General features: G+C 43.8%; 1 protein-coding gene across 1 annotated transcript in view; it reads left to right on the top strand.

Annotated features, from left to right (window-relative positions):
• Window positions 1–22,351, top strand: part of LOC139365086 (voltage-dependent P/Q-type calcium channel subunit alpha-1A-like) — a 174,695-nt gene that overhangs the window by 113,566 nt on the left and 38,778 nt on the right. The window contains exons 35-40 of the mRNA XM_071102459.1: window positions 5,205–5,321; window positions 15,759–15,824; window positions 15,996–16,093; window positions 16,194–16,344; window positions 17,582–17,709; window positions 19,685–19,781. Of these exons, the coding sequence (XP_070958560.1) occupies window positions 5,205–5,321; window positions 15,759–15,824; window positions 15,996–16,093; window positions 16,194–16,344; window positions 17,582–17,709; window positions 19,685–19,781 (657 nt within the window). The remainder of the gene's footprint in view (window positions 1–5,204; window positions 5,322–15,758; window positions 15,825–15,995; window positions 16,094–16,193; window positions 16,345–17,581; window positions 17,710–19,684; window positions 19,782–22,351) is intronic.

Genomic DNA, 22,351 nt, shown 5'->3' with positions numbered 1-22,351 from the left:
GATAGACCTAGAGGGGCTTCAGGTCAATTTGGAATTGGCTAGTAGTCATTGTCCTAATACCCTTCAGGTTCTGATTTAATACTGTTCAAATGCATCCTTCCTTCCTCCCTTCCTTGAAGTGATCACAGCTCTGATCTGACTGATCTGTTCCAAAATAAAGTTAACACTTGAGTAAATGAGGCTTCTGGCAGCTCTGTTATGGTGTGGGGTGCCTTTTCCTGGCATGGTCCACTCATCCCTTTAGAGGGCAAGGTAAACGGCAATAAATACACAGCCTTTCTGAATGATCCCCTTCAACCTTGCTGTCTTGATGGGAGTGACCTCTTCCAGGATGACAATACCCCCATCCACAGGGCACGAGTGGTCACTGAAAGGTTTGTTTAACATGAAAATCGAGCGATGCCTGAGACAGGAGTAATGGGATTTTCTCATGGAAGAATGGCATTAAATCCCTCCAGTAGAGTTCCAGAAACTTGTAGAATCTATGCCAAGGCACTTTGAAGCTGTTCTGGCAGCTCGTGGTGGCCCAACACCCTACTACAACGCTTTACGTTGGTGTTTCCTCTATTTTGGCAGTTACCTTTATGTAGCTATGTGGTGGAACTCCTGCTCTCGCTAATCTGATCATATTCAATCAGTGATTATTTCAAGGAGGGAAGGAAGAACAAATGTGTTGTAAAAGAATTCTATCAGATCTGTGGTAATGTAGGAAAGGAACGGAAGCTGGTCAAGCCTATTAGGACACAGCCTGGACAATACTCTCACAATCACTAGACATGCACCACTGCTTACATTCCTTAAAAGCAATCACACACACGCACGCACACACACACACACACACACACACACACACACACACACACACACACACACACACACACACACATGCTAGTGTCTGTGAGAGCCAGGGGAGTAAGGTGTGACAGGAGTGCACAGAGTGACTGGGTGTAAAGCTTCACCCATGGCAGACCGGGCTACGGTGCATGCTGCCCCACTGCATGTCTCTGGCAGGGATGGCACATAAAGCTTCACCCATGGCGGACCGGGCTACGGTGCATGCTGCCCCACTGCATGTCTCTGGCAGGGATGGCACACACGTATACTACTCATAGACACATAAGTTAAACACACCCAGACATACATGGACACTGACCTACACACACATAGACACACACACAACAGTACATAGCCTAATAAATACACCCACATAGGCTTGTGTTGCAATGCCATAGTGAACATGCTCTTGATGGGAGCTGAATGTGCCTACTGCCAAGCCCTCTCTAACCCAGAACCCTTCCCTTGGTAGAGGGTTGAAGGACCATGCACATCATAGGACCGTGAGCATCACAAACATAGTTTACAGTAATCAAATAGGACAGTGAGCATCACACACATAGTTTACAGTGATCAAGTACAGTTTTATTTCTGTAGTGGTTTTTACAAATGCTTTCACCATTAAGTGTGTAATAATTTGAGCAAGACAAAGTCGTATGATTCGCCCTATGAATATGCAGTTATATATTATATTTCTAAATATCATCAATATACAGTATTTGCAGTTTGTCCTTCAACTCAGAACCCCATTCCCCCTTCCCTTTCTCTGACTGTGACGCAAGAAAGGTTGGGTTCAATTCCATGTAAATTCTGTTATTTCAGGAGGTGACTTGAAATTCAGGAGTCCTCTTAAAGCAACAGTGGACAATTTTAAATTTTATTAATTAAATGTTATCTAATTTTATCCCCTGAATTGAGTGAACTGAACTGAAATGGAATCGAACCTGACTTTATAGTGTCACAGGACTAAAACGAGCCAATCCCTTGTGGAGGAGAGCTGTCAGCTTTGCTTCGTTGCGTTGACACGTGGTTAACTTGCTGTGATCTAGCTAGTTCCATATTGTGCGGTGGTGCATTTGCCTTGAGGATCAGTGCATTTGGTTGTATTTACAAGAAAAACGGTTTCCTGCACCCACTACTACTACTACTACTACTACTACTAACTACTACTACTACTACTACTAACTACTACTCCTACTACTACTACTTCTACTACTACTACTTCTACTAACTACTACTACTACTGCTGCTACTATTACTACTACTGTTACTACTACTAACTACTAACTACTACTACTACTAACTACTACTACTACTACTACTACTACTACTACTACTACTACTAACTACTACTACTACTACTAACTACTACTACTACTACTACTACTTCTACTACTACTACTACTACTAACTACTACTACTACTGCTACTACTACTTCTACTACTACTACTACTAACTACTACTACTACTACTACTAACTACTACTACTACTACTACTACTTCTACTACTATTACTACTACTAAACACTACTACTACTACTGCTGCTACTATTACTACTACTATTACTATTTACTACAACTACTACTACTACTACTGCTAGTACTGCTACTACTACTGCTAGTACTTCTACTACTACTACTACTACTACTACTCAAATCAAATTTAATTTATCACATGCGGCAGGTAGCCTCAAGTGGGGGGCGGCAAGTAGCCTAGTGGTTCGAGCGTTGGGCAAGTTACCAAAAGGTTGCAGTTAACCCACGGTTCCCGGGTAGGCCGTCATTGTAAATAAGAATTTGTTCTTAACTGACTTGCCTAGTTAAATAAAGGTTAAATAAATACAATTAAAATTAAAAACATGCGCTGAATACCGTGAAATGCTTACTTACAAGCCCTTAACCAACAATGCAGTTCAAATAGAGTTAAGAAAATATTTACTAAAATTACATAACAATAACGAGGCTGTACCAAGTCAATGTGCCGGGTTACAGGTTAGTCGAGGTAATTGTGAATGTTGCCCTATTTAAAGGTCTTACTCACATCAGCTACGGAGAGCGGGATCCCACAGTCGTCTGGAACAGCTGGTGCTCTCAGTCATGCTTCAGTGTTGCTTAACTCGAAGCAAGCATAAAAGGAATTTAGCTCGTCTGGTAGGCTCGCGTAACTGGGCAGCTCGCGGCTGGGTTTCCCTTTGTAGTCTGTAATATTTTTCAAGCCCTGTCACGTCCGATGAGCATCAGAGCCGGTGTAGTAGGATTCAATTTTGGTCATGTATTGACACTTTCCCTGTTTGATGGTTCGTCTGAGGGCATCACGGGATTTCTTATAAGCGTCTGGATAAGTGTCCCGCTCCTTGAAAGCGGCAGCTCTAGCCTTTAGCTCAGTGCGGATGTTGCCTGTAATCCTTGGCTTCTGGTTGGGAAATGCACGTATGGTCACTGTGGGAATGTCGTCGTCGATGCACTTATTGATGAAGCCGGAGACTAAGGTGGTATACTCCTCAATGCCATTGGATGAATCCCGGAACATATTCCAGTCTGTGCTCGCAAAACAGTCCTGTAGCGTATCATCCACGTCATCTGACCTCTTCCGTATTGAGCGAGTGACTGGTACTTCCTGCATTTGTTTTTGCTTGTAAGCGAGAATCAGAAGGATAGAATTGTGGTCAGATTTGCCAAATGGAGGGCGAGGGAGAGCTTTGTATGCATCTCTGTGTGTGGAGTAAAAGTGGTCTAGAGTTTTTTTCCCCTCTGGTTGTACTTTTAACATGCTGGTAGAAATGAGGTAAAACAGATTTAAATTCGCCAGCAATTAAAGTCCCCGGCCACTAGGAGAGCCGCTTCTGGATGAGCATTTTCTTGTTCTTGTTATGGCCTTATGCAACTCGTTGAGTGCGGTTTTAGTGCCAGCATCGGTTTGTGATGGTAAATAGACGGCTACGAATAATATAGATGAGAACTCTCTTGGTAGATAGTGTGGTCTACAGCTTATCATGAGGTATTCTATCCCAGGCGAGCAATACCTCAAGACTTCTTTAATATTAGACATTGCGCACCAGCAGTTATTGACAAATAGACACACACCTCCGCCCCTCGTCTTACCAGTTGTAGCTGCTCTGTCCTGCCGATGCACAGAGAAGCCATCCAGCTCTATATTATACGTTTTGTCATTCAGCCATGCCTTGGTGAAACATAAGATATTACATGTTTAATGTGCCGTTGGTAGGATAGTCTTAATCGTAGATTGTCCCGTTTGTTTTCCAATGATTGCATGCTGGCCAATAATATGGAGGGTAGTGGTGGTTTACCTACTCTTCGGCAAATTCTTAAAAGGCACCCTGCCCTCTTCCCCCTTTTCTCCGTCTTTTCTTCACACTGATTACGGGGATTTGGGCCTTGTCTAGACAAAGCAGAAAAAAATCTTTCTCCAGTTCGAGGTGAGTCATCGCTGTTCTGTCCAGAAGCTCTTTTCGGTCATAAGAGACGGTAGCAGCAAATTATGTACAAAATGAGTTACAAACAATGCGAAAAAACAAACAAAATAGCACAGTTGGTTAGGAGCCATCCCCTCCTGCCCCATTATATCTGAGCATTGTGGGGACCTACTACTACTACTACTACTACAAACTACTACTATTACTACTACCACTACTACCAGCTACTACTACAAACTACTTTGACTACTACTACCACTACTACCAACTACTACTACTACTACAAACTACTACTACTACTACCACTACTACCAACTACTACTACTATTAGTACAAACTACTACTACTACCAGTACTACCAACTATTACTACTACTTCAAGCTACTACTACTACTACCACTACAACCAACTACTACTGCTACTACAAACTAGTACTACTACTACTACTTTCTACCTACTGCTTCTACTTACTGCCCAATTGGGTGACAATGGTTAGGTTTGGAATATATGATTTTCCTTTCCCCTGTATCGATTCCCTTCTTCTAACTCCTTGGATATGCCCGAGCCTGTTACAAGCCTTGCAATTTTTGGTTTGGTTTGCATTTGATTCCAGTTCTGTTTGGTTGCTTTCCTGTTGATTTTGAATCCTCCTCAGTTTGTTTTTGAACTTTTCCCCTGCTTCTATGGTTTGGTTTGTTTTAGGACAGGAAATAGTTATCTAACATTGCATGGCAAGTGATAAGCTTCTCCTCTCTACCTCCTTTTCTCCACACTTCTCTCCCTCTATTTGTCCCTGCCTCTATCTTTCCATCCCTCTCTTCCCCCTTTTTCCATCTCTCCTTCCTTCTTTCCCCTCACCCCTCCCATGTCTCTCTTTCTATCTCTATTTCTCTCTCTCACACACTCTTGTGTCTGGTCATACTGTGGGGTTGTAGAATAACTTCATCAACTTGAGTTTCCTGAGACTGTTCAGGGCTGCCAGGCTCATCAAACTGCTCCGGCAGGGAGAGACCATTCGCATCCTGCTCTGGACCTTTGTTCAATCCTTCAAGGTAATGCCACACACACACACACACACACACACACACACACACGCACACACACACACAGAGATATGGGGACCTATGAGAATACACCCACACAGACCCTAGTAGTAGCATTGTGGAGACCTATGACAGAATGCACACACAAAACCAGAGGTGTGGACTTGAGTCACATGACATGAATTCGAGTCAGGTTTAAGTCACAGATTTGATGACTTGAGAGTCAACTTCATAGAAAATAAAACAACTTGAGACTTGACTTCGACTTGGAGCTTCAAGACTTGGGACTCGACTTAGACTTGAGACTGATGACTAATCTGGCCAGGTTTTGTAACGTTTGGTCACTTGTTTTGTGTCACTCATTCAGTATCACACTTGTAAACAACAACAAAAAATATTTGCTAGTGAAATGCACACTTGTCCCTCTGATTGGACCAGCAAACCGTCAATCATCACAGGTTGTGTGAGCTATAGTAGCACACTGAGAAGGTTTTGGGGGGTCGTGAGTGTGAAACTGTGACCAGAAAGAAATAACTTAATTTTCTCCGGTTTGCCTGGCAAAAACAGAGTAGTCTACCTACATTGATCAATCTGCTACAGGTTCATCTTTGAAAAATGAAGGAGAGCCGCACACCCTAGAAGCTCAGATGCTAAAATTATTTTTTAATTTTTAATTTTTATGTCCAACGTTTCGACAGACAAGCTGTCTTCATCAGGGTACAGGCTCATCTTTCCCAGAACAATAGGCCGATAATTTAATTGATAATTTTCATATTTCAGATAGGCCAAATTTAGGTGGATTATACAGTTGAAGTCAGAAGTTTACATACACCTTATCCAAATACATTTAAACTTAGTTTTTCACAATTCCTATTTAATCCTAGTAAAAATTCCCTGTCTTAGGTCAGTTAGGATCACCACTTTATTTTAAGAATGTGAAATGTCAGAGAGAATGATTTATTTCAGTTTTTATTATTATTTCTTTCATCACATTCCCAGTCGGTTTACATACACTCAATTAGTATTTGGTAGCATTGCATTTAAATTGTTTAACTTGGGTCAAACCTTTCAGGTCGCCTTCCACAAGCTTCCCACAATAAGTTGGGTGAATTTTGGCCCATTCCTCCTGACAGAGTTGGTGTGACTGAGTCAGGTTTGTAGTCCTCTTTGCTCGCACACACTTTTTCAGTTCTGCCCACAAATTTTCTATAGGATTGAGGTCAGGGTTTGTGATGGCCACTCCAAAACCTTGACTTTGTTGTCCTTAAGCCATTTTGCCACAACTTTGGAAGTATGCTTGTGGTCATTGTCCATTTGGAATACCCATTGGCAACCAAGCTTTAACTTCCTGGCTGATGTCTTGAGATGTTGCTTCAATATATCCACATAATTTTACTACCTCATGATGCCATCTATTTTGTGAAGTGCACCAGTCCCTTTTGTAGCAAAGCACCCTCACAATATGATGTTGCCACCCCCGCACTTTACGGTTGGGATGGTGTTCTTCAGCTTGCAAGCCTCCCCCTTTTTCCTCCAAACATAACAATGGTCATTATGGCCAAACAGTTCTATTTTTGTTTCATCAGACCAGAGGACATTTCTCCAAAAAGTACTATCTTTGTCCCCTTGTGCAGTTGCAAACAGTAGTCTGGTGGTTTTTATGGCGGTTTTAGAGCAGTGACTTCTTCCTTGCTGGGTTATGTCGATATAGGACTCATTTTACTGTGGATACAGATACTTTTGTACCTGTTTCCTTCATCATCTTCACAAGGTCCTTTGCTGGTGTTCTGGGATTAATTTGCACTTTTTGCACCAAAGTAGGTTAATCTCTAGGAGACAGAACACGTCTCCTTCCTGAGCGGTATGACAGCTGCATGGTCCCATGTGTAACGGCATTCCTCCTCCTCTTCTGAAAAACACACATAGACTGCCCACCCCAACTCACGCCCTGACCATACTAAATAAAGACAAAACAAAGGAAATAAAGGTCAGAACGTGACAGTACCCCCCCCCCCCCCCCCAAAGGTGCGGACTCCGCCCGCAAAACCTGAACTTATAGGGGAGGGTCTGGGTGGGCGTCTGTCCGGCGCAGCCGGCTCTGGCGCGGGGACGTGGACCCCACTTAACCACAGTTTTTCTCCGCTTCATTGTCCGCCTCCGTGGCCTCTTAAACACCTCCTAAACACGGCGCCCGGCAGCTCCGGAGTGAAGGGCGATTCTGGCATCGCCTGCCCAACCTTACCTGGTTGAATACTCTCCGTAGCCCGGCCAGTGCGGCGAGGTGGAATAGCCCGCACTGGGCTGTGCTGGCGAACCGGGGACACCATGCGTAAGGCTGGTGCCATGTACGCCGGCCCGAGGAGACGCACTGGAGACCAGATGCGTAGAGCCGGCTTCATGGCACCTGGCTCGATGCCCACTCTAGCCCGGCCGATAATGTACACCCCAAGACATTTTGGGGCTGCCTCTCGGGCTTCCAGCCGCGCCGCCGTGCTGCCTCCTCATACCAGCGCCTCTCTGCCTTCGCTGCCTCCAGCTCTGCTTTGGGGCGGCGATATTCCCCTGGCTGTGTCCAGGGTCCTTTGCCGTCCAGAATCTCCTCCCATGTCCAGGAGTCCTGTGTTCTTTCTGCTGCTGCTGCCCTTTACCACGCTGCTTGGTCCTTTGTTGGTGGGTGTTTCTGTAACGGCATTCCTCCTCCTCTTCTGAAAGATCGGAGGACCAATGCGCAGCGTGGTAAGTGTCCATAACGTTTTTTTAAAGACATAAACTGAACACTACAAAACAATAAACGTGAAACGAACGAAACCGAAACAGTACCGTGTGGCAACAAACACACACACGGAAAACAAACACCCCCAACTCAAAAGTGAAACCCTGGCTACCTAAGTATGATTCTCAATCAGAGACAACTAACGACACCTGCCTCTGATTGAGATCCATACTAGACTGAACTCAAAACCACAACATAGAAAAACACACATAGACTGCCCACCCCAACTCACGCCCTGACCATACTAAATAAAGACAAAACAAAGGAAATAAAGGTCAGATCATGACACCATGGTGTTTATACTTGCGTACAGATGAGCGTGGTACCTTCAGGCGTTTGGAAATTGCTCCCAAGGATGAACCAGACTTGATTTCTTTTGATTTTCCCATGATGTCAAGCAAAGAGGCACTGAGTTTGAAGGTAGGCCTTGAAATACATCCACAGATACACCTCCAATTGACTCAAATTATGTCAATTAGCCTATCAGAAGTTTCTAAAGCCAAGAAATCATTTTCTGAAATTTTACAAGCTGTTTAAAGGCCCAGTCAACTTAATGTATGTAAACTTCTGACCCACTGGAATTGTGATACAGTGAATTGTAAGTGAAATAATCTGTTTGCAAACAATTGCTGGAAAAAGTCAGTGTCATGCACAAAGTAGATGTCCTAACCGACTTGCCAAAACAATAGTTTGTTAACAAGATATTTGTGGAGTCGTTGAAAAACAAGTTTTAATGACTCCAACCTAAATGTATTTAAACTTCCCACTTCAACTGTACATGTCTGAAGATATATGTAACATCGCACTACCTTCAATACTTATGGGATGAAGATGTAATATATTCTGACAAATGAATTACGATATTTGTGAGGAAGAAAAAGGCTACAGATCATGCTCTCCATCCGATCCTGCAAGCCTCTCTGCATACATGTAGGCCCGTATGATCCTGCCTGCTCTGGACTCCAGAGGAGTTAAAAGGTGACATGATATCCCTAGTTGATATTGACTGTAAACATGAATGACTTTCAGCTCAAAATGAAAGTGTAAAACTCAGTTTATTTCTGTATCTTGCGTTTTGAAAATGAATCACCTGTGTGCGTGTGCATGTGTGTCCATGGGGGGTCGCAAGCTTTGAACCACTCCTTTTTTGGAGTCGCGGGTCAAAAAGAGAACTGGTCACTGAATGGTTTGATGAGCTAGCGAAAGGATTGCCGGCTTGCTGTACAGCTATATCATCTGTAGTACAGCTAGCTATATAATCTGCTGTACAGCTATATCATCTGTAGTACAGCTATATCATCTGTGGTACAGCTATATCATCTGTAGTACAGCTAGCTATATAATCTGCTGTACAGCTATATCATCTGTAGTACAGCTATATAATCTGTGGTACAGCTATATCATCTGTAGTACAGCTAGCTATATCATCTGCTGTACAGCTATATCATCTGTAGTACAGCTAGCTATATCATCTGCTGTACAGCTATATCATCTGTAGTACAGCTATATCATCTGTGGTACAGCTATATCATCTGCTGTACAGCTATATCATCTGTTGTACAGCTATATCATCTACTATACAGCTATATCATATGTTGTACAGCTATATAATCTGCTGTACAGCTATATCATCTGTAGTACAGCTATATCATCTGTGGTACAGCTATATCATCTGTAGTACAGCTAAATCATATGTAGTACAGCTAGCTATAGCATCTGTTGTACAGCTATATCATCTGTGGTACAGCTATATCATCTGTAGTACAGCTATATCATCTGTTGTACAGCTATATCATCTGTAGTACAGCTATATCATCTGTGGTACAGCTATATCATCTGTAGTACAGCTAGCTATATCATCTGCTGTACAGCTATATCATCTTCTGTACAGCTATATCATCTGCTGTACAGCTATATCATCTGTTGTACAGCTATATCATCTGCTGTACAGCTATATCATCTGTAGTACAGCTAGCTATAGCATCTGTTGTACAGCTATATCATTTGTGGTACAGCTATATCATCTGTAGTACAGCTATATCATCTGTTGTACAGCTATATCATCTGTGGTACAGCTATATCATCTGCTGTACAGCTATATCATCTGTTGTACAGCTATATCATCTGCTGTACAGCTATATCATCTGTTGTACAGCTATATCATCTGCTGTACAGCTATATCATCTGTAGTACAGCTATATCATCTGCTGTACAGCTATATCATCTACTATACAGCTATATCATCTGTTGTACAGCTATATAATCTGCTGTACAGCTATATCATCTGTAGTACAGCTATATCATCTGTGGTACAGCTATATCATCTGTAGTACAATTGGCTATATCATCTGTTGTACAGCTAAATCATATGTAGTACAGCTAGCTATATCATCTGCTGTACAGCTATATCATCTGTAGTACAGCTATATCATCTGTGGTACAGCTATATCATCTGTAGTACAGCTATATCATCTGCTGTACAGCTATATCATCTGCTGTGCAGCTATATCATCTGTTGTACAGCTATATCATCTGTGGTACAGCTATATCATCTGTAGTACAGCTATATCATCTGTTGTACAGCTATATCATCTGTAGTACAGCTATATCATCTGTGGTACAGCTATATCATCTGTAGTACAGCTAGCTATATCATCTGCTGTACAGCTATATCATCTGTAGTACAGCTAGCTATATCATCTGCTCTACAGCTATATCATCTACTATACAGCTATATCATATGTTGTACAGCTATATAATCTGCTGTACAGCTGTATCATCTGTAGTACAGCTATATCATCTGTGGTACAGCTATATCATCTGTAGTACAGCTATATCATCTGTTGTACAGCTAAATCATATGTAGTACAGCTAGCTATATCATCTGCTGTACAGCTATATCATCTGTAGTACAGCTAGCTATAGCATCTGCTGTACAGCTATATCATCTGTAGTACAGCTATATCATCTGTGGTACAGCTATATCATCTGTAGTACAGCTAGCTATATCATCTGCTGTACAGCTATATCATCTGTAGTACAGCTAGCTATATCATCTGCTGTACAGCTATATCATCTGTAGTACAGCTATATCATCTGTAGTACAGCTATATCATCTGCTGTACAGCTACATCATCTGCTGTGCAGCTATATCATCTGTTGTACCTGCTCTATATAAGTCACTCCCTTTGGTCTCTTCCCGAGTCGTCATTGTTCCTGTTTCGTGTCGGTGCGCTGTTTGGGTTTCTTGTTTTTTAAATTTATTTATTAAAAAATTCACTCCCTGAACTTTCTTCCCGACTCAGCGTACATCGTTACAGAAGGACGACTCGTCGAGGGGAAGCATCAGGGAGTGTTTTTTTGTTTGTTTATTTTTGTGTTGGTGGTGATGTCGAGTCCTGGTGTTGGAGCCGGAGCTACCTGGGAGGCCTCAGCCGGTTTGTAGGCTTCCATGCCTCAGCCGGTTTGTAGGCTTCCATGCCTCAGCCAGTTTGTAGGCTTCCATGCCTCAGCCGGTTTGTAGGCTTCCATGCCTCAGCCAGTTTGTAGGCTTCCATGCCTCAGCCGGTTTGTAGGCGTCCATGCCTCAGCGGGTTTGATAGGCTCCCATGCCTCAGCCAGTTTGTAGGCTTCCATGCCTCAGCCGGTTTGATAGGCTTCCATGCCTCAGCGGGTTTGATAGGCTTCCATGCCTCAGCCGGTTTGTAGGCTTCCATGCCTCAGCCGGTTTGTAGGCTTCCATGCCTCAGCGGGTTTGATAGGCTTCCATGCCTCAGCCGGTTTGTAGGCTTCCATGCCTCAGCCGGCTTGTAGGCTTCCATGCCTCAGCAGGTTTGATAGGCTCCCATGCCGAAGCGAGGTGAACAGGTTCCAGTGCCTCGGCCGAGGCAACCGGGGAGATCTCAGCCGGCTCATCAGGTTCACTCCTCAGCCGGTTTGTCAGGTTTCTGCTCCTCAGCGGAGGCAACCTGTCCGCTCTGGATCCCCGGGATTGTCCCTGTGGTTGGCGTCCTGCGGCTGGAGCCGAACGCACCGAGGAGGAGGTACTGTCACGTATGCTCTCTCTCCGGCACTCTAGGTCGTCATGCTCCCACGCCTCAGCCGGATTGATAGGTTCCCGCGCCGTGGCAGAGGTGACCAGTCCGCTCCTGATCCCCGGGGTCGTTATCTTGGTCTGCGTCCTGCGGCTGGAGCCGCACGTCGAGGAGGGGGTACTGTCACGTGCTCCCTCGCCGGCCTCTAGGTCACCAGGCTGCTCTTTAGCGTTACGCGCATAATGACACTCACCTGGACTCCATCACCTCCTTGACTACCTGCTCTTTATGTCACTCCGTTTGGTTCCTTCCCCAGTCGTATTTATGTCACTCTGTTTGGTTCCTTCCCCAGTCGTGTTTATGTCACTCCGTTTGGTTTCTTCCCCAGTCGTCTTTATGTCACTCCGTTTGGTTCCTTCCCCAGTCGTCTTTATGTCACTCCGTTTGGTTCCTTCCCCAGTCGTCTTTATGTCACTCCGTTTGGTTTCTTCCCCAGTCGTCTTTATGTCACTCCGTTTGGTTCCTTCCCCAGTCGTCTTTATGTCATTCCGTTTGGTTCCTTCCCCAGTCGTCTTTATGTCACTCCGTTTGGTTCCTTCCCCAGTCGTCTTTATGTCACTCCGTTTGGTTCCTTCCCCAGTCATCTTTATGTCACTCCGTTTGGTTCCTTCCCCAGTCGTCTTTATGTCACTCCGTTTGGTTTCTTACCCAGTCGTCTTTATGTCACTCCGTTTGGTTCCTTCCCCAGTCGTCTTTATGTCACTCCGTTTGGTTCCTTCCCCAGTCGTCTTTATGTCACTCCATTTGGTTCCTTCCCCAGTCGTCTTTATGTCACTCCGTTTGGTTCCTTCCCCAGTCGTCTTTATGTCACTCCGTTTGGTTTCTTCCCCAGTCGTCTTTATGTCACTCCGTTTGGTTCCTTCCCCAGTCGTCTTTATGTCACTCCGTTTGGTTCCTTCCCCAGTCGTCATTATGTCACTCCGTTTGGTTCCTTCCCCAGTCGTCTTTATGTCACTCCATTTGGTTCCTTCCCCAGTCGTCTTTATGTCACTCCGTTTGGTTCCTTCCCCAGTCGTCTTTATGTCACTCCGTTTGGTTTCTTCCCCAGTCGTCTTTATGTCACTCCGTTTGGTTCCTTCCCCAGTCGTCTTTATGTCACTCCGTTTGGTTTCTTCCCCAGTCGTCATTGTTTCTGTTCCCGTTTCATGTCTGTGCATGGTTTGTTTCTTGTTTTGTTCATTTATTAATTAAATGTATTCACTCCCTGAACTTGCTTCCCGACTCTCATACATCGCTCCATCCAAAGTGTTTTCTAGTGAGTTCTTTTTAGGGGTGTGCATTAGAAGATAAGCTTATGGTTCTGAAATGTTAATGTATGTTCAGCCATATGGTTCTATTTGACACTTCTAAATTAGACATATTCAGTTCTTACGACTGTAGCTATTTGAATACATACAGTGCCTTGCGAAAGTATTCGGCCCCCTTGAACTTTGCGATCTTTTGCCACATTTCAGGCTTCAAACATAAAGATATAAAACTGTATTTTTTTGTGAAGAATCAACAAGTGGGACACAATCATGAAGTGGAACGACATTTATTGGATATTTCAAACTTTTTTAACAAATCAAAAACTGAAAAATTGGGCGTGCAAAATTATTCAGCCCCTTTACTTTCAGTGCAGCAAACTCTCTCCAGAAGTTCAGTGAGGATCTCTGAATGATCCAATGTTGACCTAAATGACTAATGATGATAAATACAATCCACCTGTGTGTAATCAAGTCTCCGTATAAATGCACCTGCACTGTGATAGTCTCAGAGGTCCGTTAAAAGCGCAGAGAGCATCATGAAGAACAAGGAACACACCAGGCAGGTCCGAGATACTGTTGTGAAGAAGTTTAAAGCCGGAATTGGATACAAAAAGATTTCCCAAGCTTTAAACATCCCAAGGAGCACTGTGCAAGCGATAATATTGAAATGGAAGGAGTATCAGACCACTGCAAATCTACCAAGACCTGGCCGTCCCACTAAACTTTCAGCTCATACAAGGAGAAGACTGATCAGAGATGCAGCCAAGAGGCCCATGATCACTCTGGATGAACTGCAGAGATCTACAGATGAGGTGGGAGACTCTGTCCATAGGACAACAATCAGTCGTATTTTGCACAAATCTGGCCTTTATGGAAGAGTGGCAAGAAGAAAGCCATTTCTTAAAGATATCCATAAAAAGTGTTGTTTAAAGTTTGCCACAAGCCACCTGGGAGACACACCAAACATGTGGAAGAAGGTGCTCTGGTCAGATGAAACCAAAATTGAACTTTTTGGCAACAATGCAAAACGTTATGTTTGGCGTGAAAGCAACACAGCTCATCCCTCTGAACACACCATCCCCACTGTCAAACATGGTGGTGGCAGCATCATGGTTTGGGCCTGCTTTTCTTCAGCAGGGACAGGGAAGATGATTAAAATTGATGGGAAGATGGATGGAGCCAAATACAGGACCATTCTGGAAGAAAACCTGATGGAGTCTGCAAAAGACCTGAGACTGGGACGGAGATTTGTCTTCCAACAAGACAATGATCCAAAACATAAAGCAAAATCTACAATGGAATGGTTCAAAAATAAACATATCCAGGTGTTAGAATGGCCAAGTCAAAGTCCAGACCTGAATCCAATCGAGAATCTGTGGAAAGAACTGAAAACTGCTGTTCACAAATGCTCTCCATCCAACCTCACTGAGCTTGAGCTGTTTTGCATGGAGGAATGGGAAAAAAATTCAGTCTCTCGATGTGCAAAACTGATAGAGACATACCCCAAGCGACTTACAGCTGTAATCGCAGCAAAAGGTGGCGCTACAAAGTATTAACTTAAGGGGGCTGAATAATTTTGCACGCCCAATTTTTCAGTTTTTGATTTGTTAAAAAAGTTTGAAATATCCAATAAATGTCGTTCCACTTCATGATTGTGTCCCACTTGTTGTTGATTCTTCATAAAAAAATACAGTTTTATATCTTTATGTTTGAAGCCTGAAATGTGGCAAAAGGTCGCAAAGTTCAAGGGGGCCGAATACTTTCGCAAGGCACTGTAAATGATAGAATTAGTATATTACCAAAATAGTCAGAACACATCAAATACATTAAGACATACATTATGATCATTAGACAAATAACTGTCATCACTGAACCACGATGTGACCTCACAGAATTGTATAGTTTACATGTTTTCACTTAATGTAATGTACTTTTTCAAAAATTTAACTTTACAGACATATGAAGAATCATCTAAATATCTATTATACGTGGCTAACTCATTTCTGACATGTCAGATAGAACCTTATAGTCCCAAGGCCAGGATTTGTAGTTGGAACAAGTCATTGCATGTATAGATTTGTTTACTTGACTTGTGACTTGACTCGACTTTCCCTTAGAATGCACGACTTGGACTGGACCCGAGACTCGACCTGTTCTTTCTGGGACTCGACTGAAGACATGGAACTTGGGACTTGAGACTTGCTCATGACTTGAATAATAGTGACTTAGTCCCACCTCTGCACAAAACCCACTTAGCATCATTGTGGGGACCGATGACAGAATATATACACACACACATTGAATAGTACTCCAGCTCTTTATGTCTGTTTAGGCGCTGCCGTACGTGTGCCTGCTTATCGGCATGCTGTTCTTCATCTATGCCATCATCGGGATGCAGGTGAGTAGAGACACGAAGAAAAACAAATCAAAATGAATGGTCATTTTTACAGCTCAACATGAACTTTATAAAAAGCATCCAGGGAAAGTGGCACTTGCCTGCCATAGGGACGTGTGTGAGGTTGTGCATTCTCCCATATTACCTAGGATGCTGACACTGTTGTTTTGTCAGCTGTTTGGGAACATAGGGATGGAGGAGGAGGAAGGGAGTGCCATCAACGAACACAACAACTTCAGGACTTTCTTCCAAGCTCTCATGCTGCTCTTCAGGTGTGTGTGTGTGTGTGTGTGCGTGCATGTTTACATTTGTGCGTGCCTGTGTGTACAGTACATGCATACGTGTGTCTCCAACGGGTGTGTATTTGTATAGGAGTGCCACAGGCGAGGCGTGGCATGACATCATGCTGTCGTGTCTTGGAGGGAAGCTCTGTGATCCTCTGGCAGGGAACACTGAACCAGAGTGTGGCAGCCAGTTTGCCTACCTCTACTTTGTGTCCTTCATCTTCTTCTGCTCCTTCCTGGTGAGAAGCACTAGCTGTCTGTCTTTCTCTATTCCCCTTTTAGTCATATTTTCCCCCTTAGTGTCGGTTATAGGATTGCAAAATTCCCTAAATCCTAGTCGGAGGATTCCCGGAATCAGGAGGGATTAAGCAGGAAATCCAGAATAGTCCAACCACACTGCAAAACCGGATAGGTTCTGGCTACTCAAACATTTTGAGGAAACCGATTAACTAAAAAAGTTAAGAAACTTTAAATAGCTGAAGTTAGCAGTACTACCTTCATATGTGTAATACAAATAGATTTTGTTTTGTAAGGTATTCTTAAATGTAACGCTCCCACTAAGCCATGCCTCCAATAATTTCCCAGTGTGCCTTGCCCTTTCGATTGAATTGTAGAGTTACCAACCATGACTGTATTTGTTAATGACAGAGACATGGTTGTTGAATTCGTTAATTTTCAAGCCTTTGGTCTTCACCAAGAGAGTTCCTAGGCAAATTGTATGACTATTATTGAACCATTACATGTATCATAAGGCCTTATACAGTGGCCCGAAACTCTTAGTTTACAGGCCACATCAGTCATGCAAATAGGTTTGCAAAATTCCACAAACATTCCCCAAAAGGTTTCCAGTAATCCTGGGAAATTTACCAGAATTTTGCAACCCTAACTGTAAATCACATTATGCTGGCTTGCAAAGTGATGTGTAATTCCTATTGGGATTTAGTCAGCGTTAGACTATCCAACAGTTGAAATGTGTATTCACCCACAACCTGCATTCATATTGACTGCCAGGGTTAAGAACAGTGGGAAAAAACGAACTAAGCCATTTAAACTGGAACAACCATTTCAGTAACAAGTGCAAAAATGAAGTGATTGGATTAGAAACATACATTGTAGCATAACATTTAATCAATCAATCACTCAATGTACATGCAAAAACACAGACATTAAAAACAATTCCAAAAAATCTAACTGCAGTAGAGCATGCTAGGGAAAATATATTTTTAAAACATTTAGTTGGTGTGACTTCTCATTTACTTTTGAGTCAGTACCACATAAACATGTTAAGTAATAATGACTTTTTATTGATTTAGGGTACAACTTATTAGAAGTATTTGAGTTAAAAATGCCTTGAGGTTTACAGCGCAGGATTTCCCGAAAACCAGGGAATTTATTTTGCAACCCTAGTCTGTTATAAGTGCACACTTGCTTGGCTGACATAATACTGTGTAATAATGTGACTGTTTGTGTTTTTAGATGCTGAATCTGTTCGTGGCTGTCATCATGGACAACTTTGAGTACCTGACCAGAGACTCCTCCATCCTCGGCCCACATCATCTAGACGAGTATGTCAGGATATGGGCTGAATATGACCAAGCAGCTTGGTGAGTGACACACATGAACACATCACATAGAAACACACACACACACACACACACACACACACACACACACACACACACACACACACACACACACACACACACACACACACACACACACACACACACACACACACACACACACACACACAACCCTGGCACTAGATCAACCCTGGCACTAGATCTCATTAGCCTGTGGTAAAACTGATCTAAGTACAGTCTTTGGGAACATCAGATGAAAAGAGTGGGAGTCTGGGAGCTGTACAGTAACCATGAAGTAAATTACTCCATAGTTATAAAGGACAAGAGTCATAAAGGATATAAAGGCCAAGTCTCCTGTAGTTGAACTGATCCCAAATCAGTCTAAAGAACCCACACAAGACAGCAGCTGTAGGTGGGATCATGGATCTGAGCAGTAACCTTCTCAGTGATCCAGTTATCTCTCCCTCCCTGTGCCCTCTCCCTCTCTGTGTGTGGTTCAGACACCCACCACACCTTCACCCCCTCTGGAATCTGCATACTGCCAAAACTTACTGTGGCAACAAACCTCCCCTTTACTGTACTGTATATTCAACCCCAGTGGAACCTGAAACACGCTAAGTTTCCTAGTATCTGTATTCCAGTGCCTGTTATCCTTCTGCTGTCCTGTAGTCTGCAATGTAGAGGGAGAGAAGAAGAGAAGAGGAGGAGGGAGAGAGATTGAGGGAAGCAAGGGAGGGAAGGAGGGAGGTAGGGAGGGAAGGAGGGAGGGGGGAACAGAAAATCTATGGGGAGATGGGCCTCTGTATGACAAGTGGCTATTACACATTAGGCCATTTAGCATTCACATGCATTTCTAGTTAATGAGCTATTCCTTAATTATACTCCACACACAACCAATTACTGGCACACACCACTGCTGGCAGAGAGGGGGAAGGGAATGAACGAGGGGAATGAGAGAGAGATGGGGATGGGTTCTATTAGGAAGAGGAATTGAGAGAGAGACATGGGGATGGGTTCTATTAGGAATAGAAATTGAGAGATAGACATATGGATGGGTTCTATTAGGAAGAGGAATTGAGAGAGAGACGGGGGACGGGTTCTATTAGGAAGAGGAATTGAGAGAGACGGGGGATGGGTTCTATTAGGAAGAGGAATTGAGAGAGACGGGGATGGGTTCTATTATGAAGAGGAATTGAGAGAGACAGGGGATGGTTTCTATTAGGAAGAGGAATTGAGAGAGACGGGGATGGGTTCTATTAGGAAGAGGAATTGAGAGAGACGGGGGATGGGTTCTATTAGGAAGAGGAATTGAGAGAGACGGGGGATGGGTTCTATTAGGAAGAGGAATTGAGAGAGACGGGGGATGGGTTGTATTAGGAAGAGGAATTGAGAGAGACAGGGATGGGTTCTATTAGGAAGAGGAATTGAGAGAAACAGGGATGGGTTGCATTAGGAAGAGGAATTGAGAGAAACGGGGGATGGGTTGTATTAGGAAGAGGAATTGAGAGAGACGGGGGATGGGTTGTATTAGGAAGAGGAATTGAGAGAAACGGGGGATGGGTTGTATTAGGAAGAGGAATTGAGAGAGACAGGGATGGGTTCTATTAGGAAGAGGAATTGAGAGAAACAGGGATGGGTTGCATTAGGAAGAGGAATTGAGAGAAACGGGGGATGGGTTGTATTAGGAAAACAGGAACGATAATAGACAGGAAGTGGTTAAACAGAGAAGGGATAGGCTGAGACAATGGTAGGAACAGGGAAAGACTGCAGTGTCATTGCAGAAGAAAAGCACTACAGCTCAAATGGGTGACGGGCAACAACAATGTGTGTGTGTGTGTGTGTGTGTGTGTGTAGTATGTGTGTGTACACCGTACAGTAATTTTGCTGTTATGATATCTTGTTTCTTGTCAATCTTGTGCTCTTCTTTCTTCCCATTGTTCTCTCTTGTCGTATCTGTCCTCTACGTTTGTTCTAACTCCTCCTGTTCTTTTTGCAGCGGTCGCATTCATTATAAGGATATGTACAGTTTATTGCGAGTTATCGACCCGCCTCTTGGCTTAGGAAAGAAATGCCCCCATAGAGTGGCCTGCAAGGTTTGACTTCCACTACAAATCCTCAACCACACCTGCTACAGCATCCAAGAATGGAATGAGTGTCGCTTATCTGATCTGATTGGATTTCATTTTTGTTATACTTTCTCTCTTCTTCTTTATTTTGCCCATTTCTACTTGCATTCTGATCTGAAAGGAGAATGTGTAGGACAATGCAGACACCCAGACGAGCATGACGTTGTGCACCACTGAAATGAAAAATAAATAAAAAACTTTTAAGAGTTTGATTGTGAAGAAAAAAAAAGAATTCTGATTGTTCCCCTTTGGTCATTTTTCTTTCTGTTGTTTTGCTTGCTGTTGAACCACGGCTAGATGCGGTGCTAGACACACTGTGGGATCTGTAGAATTGCATTGTTCTTGGGGGGGAGGACAGAAACTGCATTGACACCCCACCCTCATCATGGTATTGCCCAGTCCCAGCAGTGGAGCTCAGTGCTTGCCTCAATCCCTCCCTTCCCACTTGCATAGAACTATATTTTACTTCTACTAAAAGTCTCCAACTCTACTCAACTCCGCTCCTCCTCGTCCCTATACCCCCCTCTTATCTTCTACAAGATATACACCCCCGCCCGCTCAGATCAGTTCTACCCCCCCTCACCCCGCCCGCTCAGACCAGTTCTAGACAGCCTCACTGCGTCTCTCGCTCTCAAACCAGCCAAATAACTTTGTTTTTGTTTATTTTTTCTCGTCTCTACTCTTTGCTTTGGTCTCTCTTTCGCTCTCATTCTCTATCTCTCTTTCTATCTGTGTCCCCCTCTTCTCTCTCTTCCCTCACTCTCTCTTTCTCCCCCTCTCTCTCTCTCCCTTGCTCTCTCTTGCTCTCTCTCCCTCCCTCTTCTCCTTCTCTCTCTACCCTTCTCCCACCCCTACTCTCTTCTCTTATTCTCTCTGCTCTCTCTCTGGTTGGCTGTGGCTGTTCTGGCTGTGGCTGTGGGGGGCGGTGGCTGTGCTGCGCTGACATGCAGTGGCAGGATCAGTTGCAGGGATATGTATGACATGCTCAGGCATATGAGCCCTCCGCTAGGCCTGGGGAACAGGTGCCCGGCACGGGTGGCCTACAAGGTCAGGACCCCCTAGAACCAGGGGGCTTAGTGCCTCTTCCTCCGCTTTACTGTGTATCCGTAGTGTTGGTGTATTCTACTCTATACATTTTGTTTCTGATATTTTGCTTTATCTCCATTTTCTTCTTCTCTTTTGTTATTTGATGGAGGGGAGCGCTGATGTCGTTGTGGGGAATGGGGAGGAGGGATGGAGGGTAGTGGCGGGGGGGTTAGGGTCAAGGGACAAAGGTCAGACAGGTTTATCCACAGGAAGGGGTGAATGGAGGGAACTTCTCAGCTCTTTTGCACCGTGTATACTGACGGAAACACACACACACCTCTAAACACACATATTATCAAACACAAACACCCACACGTTGTTTTTGCCAGTCAAAGCTTTACAAGAATCTGAGTAGAGTGCATAGTGGAATAGAATACATCAAATCAGCTGTGGTAACTATAGGAGCTTTGGCTAAAGTACACTTCGGGGGTCTCAAACTTCCATATTGACTCTAAACAGGTGTGTACATTAGAGTGACCTCTTTAATGTATACTAGTGGAAAAATATTAAACATATCTATTTATACAAAAATATATATGAATGTTTGGCCAAGCTGGCAAAATAGTGTATACACACAGCTAAACACACATGCACAGACAAAAACACATACATACACACACATCAGTATGCGTGTGCAGCCGGGCTTGGAAGGTCCGTAAGACTTCTGTCCTCTGAGTCTCTCCGTCCTGTGGATGGCGCTACTGCAAACACACACACAGGCACACACACACACACAGGCACACACACACACACACACACACACACACACACACACACACACACACACACACACACACACACACACACACACACAGACACATACAGGCACACACACACACACACACACACACACACACACACACACACACATACACACACACACACACACAGGCACACACACACACACACACACACACACACACACACACACACACACACACACACACACACACACACACACACACACACACACACACACACACAGAGAGAGGAGCAGGTCTCTGTCTTTACTTGTACAGTAGTCCAACATATACAAATCAGGATGTATTTTCTGGGTAGAGGACAGAGAGCTGAATATAGTTTGTTGTCTATCTAGTTGGTTGTGTAGTTTGCTAACCAGTTAACTGTTATCATTGCCACAGAATAACGTCTAGCCTCTTTTTCGTAGTAGAATCTCTTGGGCCCTGTAGTAAAATCTGCAAGTTCCACCCGTCCCCGTTCTTCTGTCAATGCAGTTCTACTCTGTTTCCAGTCCCCTCCTCTTCACATGCTGTCTCCTCCCCTCCTCCTAACCTGCCACTCGCATGCCTGCCCCTTCCCCCCCACCACCACACGGGCACTACCATTACCTCTCTCACACACTGTCATACACAGTCACACACACACCGACTCACACTCATGCCTGTTAAATACCCTTATATACCTGTGAAATCCTTCAGATATTCTAACAC

Source organism: Oncorhynchus clarkii, chromosome 13 (assembly GCF_045791955.1).
Source record: "Oncorhynchus clarkii lewisi isolate Uvic-CL-2024 chromosome 13, UVic_Ocla_1.0, whole genome shotgun sequence".
Lineage (NCBI taxonomy): Eukaryota > Metazoa > Chordata > Actinopteri > Salmoniformes > Salmonidae > Oncorhynchus > Oncorhynchus clarkii.
The sequence above is the reverse complement of the archived record's forward strand: the minus strand, read 5'-3'. Positions and strand labels throughout refer to the sequence as shown.